The sequence below is a fragment of the Ambystoma mexicanum genome, chromosome 2q (genome assembly GCF_040938575.1).
Source record: "Ambystoma mexicanum isolate Mex_15411 chromosome 2q, UKY_AmexF1_1, whole genome shotgun sequence".
Taxonomy (NCBI): Eukaryota; Metazoa; Chordata; class Amphibia; order Caudata; family Ambystomatidae; genus Ambystoma; species Ambystoma mexicanum.
The window spans coordinates 786,652,683-786,655,268 of NC_090924.1; the positions used below are offsets into that span (position 1 = coordinate 786,652,683).

A 2,586-nucleotide genomic window follows, 5' to 3' on the forward strand; every position below is an offset into this window, starting at 1 on the left:
CACAAGTGGAAGCAGAATTGGAAGTGCAAACTCTCAATGTAGAAAATGAACCAAATGAAGAATTGCTGGTTCAAGATTTGAGAAGATGTGAAAGTGCTGATACCTCCATCAGCGTGAGCTATAGTGATCCTGCTACCTGGGACACATTTCCCTCCAAAAGCAGTGATCATGTCCGACAAATCCTGGTAGAACATGGGCCAGAACAGGTTATGCAGTTTCTTTTCCCTAAAGATAGAAACAAAAGAAAGTTTTCCTCAAACTTTTACAAACGGAGACTTCCCAACGGAAATGCTGTGCACCGTCATTGGCTCCAGTATTCCATATAAAAGGACGCAGTGTTTTGTTTCTGTTGTAAGCTGTTTAGCAGTAATCCAGCCAATGCCTCATCTCTTGCTAATAAAGGGTCAAAGGACTGGAAAAACATGTCTGCAATTCTAGCAGTGCATGAAGAAGGTAAGGAGCATTTAGAAAATATTCAAAAGTGGCAGGAACTGTCACTGCGAATGAAAAAGAAAACAATTGATGAAGAAAATGTGCGCCTCATTAAGCAAGAAGAGAAGTATTGGCAGCAAATCTTAGAACGATTGATTGCTTTAGTAAGAGTTCTCGGTATGCAAAATCTGCCCTTTTGTGGAACACATGAAAAACTGCATACATTTGGTAATGGAAACTTCCTGAAATTTTTTGAATATCTAGCTTTATTTGATTCACTGATGAATGAGCATCTTTGTAAAATAACAGATGAAAAGACACACATTCACTACCTGGGGAAAGATATACGAAATGAACTGATTCAGCTTTTAGCCACAACTATTAAAGAGGAAATCCTAGCCTCAGTTCAGGCTGCCAAGTACTTTTCAGTCATTCTAGATTGCACACCAGATGTCAGCCATGTTGAACAACTGACAATGATAGTTCGCTACGTGACCACCATGTCAGTGTTGGATTCTGATCATTGTGATGCTGTGTGCATAAAAGAACATTTCTTAGGATTTGTGCCACTAAAAGAGACAACTGGAGCTAGTATGACAGACACTATTCTCCACCAATTACAAGAAATGTCTTTGCCCATTGAAAACTTGCGTGGCCAAGGCTATGATAATGGAAGTAATATGAAGGGGAAAGAAAATGGTGTACAACATAGAATTTTGGATGTAAATCCCCGTGCTTTGTATGTTCCTTGCAGTGCGCATTCTTTAAATTTGGTTGTTAATGATGCAGCTAAGTGTTGCTTGGAGGCAACTGCTTTCTTTGACATGGTACAACGTACTTATGTGTATTTCTCTGGTTCAACACACCGTTGGGAAGTTCTAAAGCGCCATGTTAAAAATCTTACATTGAAACCACTGAGTGACACAAGATGGGAAAGTCGAATTCATGCCTTGAATCCGCTCCGATATCAGCTGGGTGATGTGTATGATGCACTAGTTGAGATATCAAATGACACTACGCAAACAGGATCATCTGGTAATATCTCTCGCATAGATGCCCAAGGTCTTGCAAAGGGTATTTCTAGCTTCAAGTTTGTAGTTTCCCTTGTTGTGTGGCATAACATTCTCTTTGAGATAAATGTGACAAGCAAACAACTCCAGACAAAAACACTTGATGTTCGTGATGCTATAAAACAACTGGAAGAATCAAAGAAGTTTCTTAGTGGGTGCAGGAGTGATGAAGGGTTTGAGAAAGTACTTATCGATGCACATAAACTTGCAGAAGAGTTGGAAATTCCTGCGTGCTTTGAACCTGATAATTCTGTACGTGTTCGAAGAAAGAAGAAGCAGTTCACATATGAAGCAGATGATGAGCCTATTGAAAACCCCAAGGAAAATTTCAAAGTTAACTTCTTTTTTGCAATCATTGACACAGCCCTTCAATCTGTAGAAGAGAGATTTACTCAAATGCGTCAAATTAGTTCTGTGTTTGGTTTCCTTTATAACATACACAGTTTGAAAACTGAGGCAGCACATCAAATCTTTGTCCACTGCTTGAAGCTAGAGAAAGCTTTACAACATGGGGACTTGAAGGACATTGATGCATCAGATTTGTGCAATGAATTGCAAGTAATAGCAAGAAGAGTTCAAAATAAGTCATCCCCACAAGATGTACTGACATTTGTTTACAACAATAATCTGGCAAAGAGTATGCCCAACACATGTATCGCTCTCCAGATTCTCTTAACCCTGCCTGTTTCAGTGGCAAGTCACGAAAGAAGCTTTTCAAAGCTAAAGTTGATCAAAAGTTATATCCGATCTTCTATGATGCAAGAAAGACTTGTTGGCCTCGCAACCTTGTCAATAGAGCATGACATTGGTCAACACATTGATATCAAGAACCTTGTTTCCACATTTGCGAAAATGAAAGCTCGGAAAGTTAATTTCTAAGGTGCATTCTCACTTGTTTTAACACACATCTGCTACAAAGTCACATGCATTCCTAGACACATGTGTGTTTTATATGTCTGGGTCACCAAAGCCATTATGTATCATTCATGATGGCTTTGGTGACCCAGACAAATGTTTCATGGTTTGTCAACAGGTGGCCCACTACCTCTGCTGTTCTGTTTCTTGGGTTTTTGCATGGTTCTGG

General features: G+C 39.5%; 1 protein-coding gene across 1 annotated transcript; it reads left to right on the forward strand.

Moving 5' to 3' along the window:
• The first annotated feature begins 422 nt into the window (after nucleotides 1-422).
• LOC138568806 (zinc finger MYM-type protein 1-like) lies at nucleotides 423-2,381 on the forward strand. Its single transcript, XM_069646578.1, has one exon. The coding sequence runs from the start codon at nucleotides 423-425 to the stop codon at nucleotides 2,379-2,381; it is 1,959 nt and encodes a 652-aa protein (XP_069502679.1).
• Nucleotides 2,382-2,586: the final 205 nt, after the last annotated feature.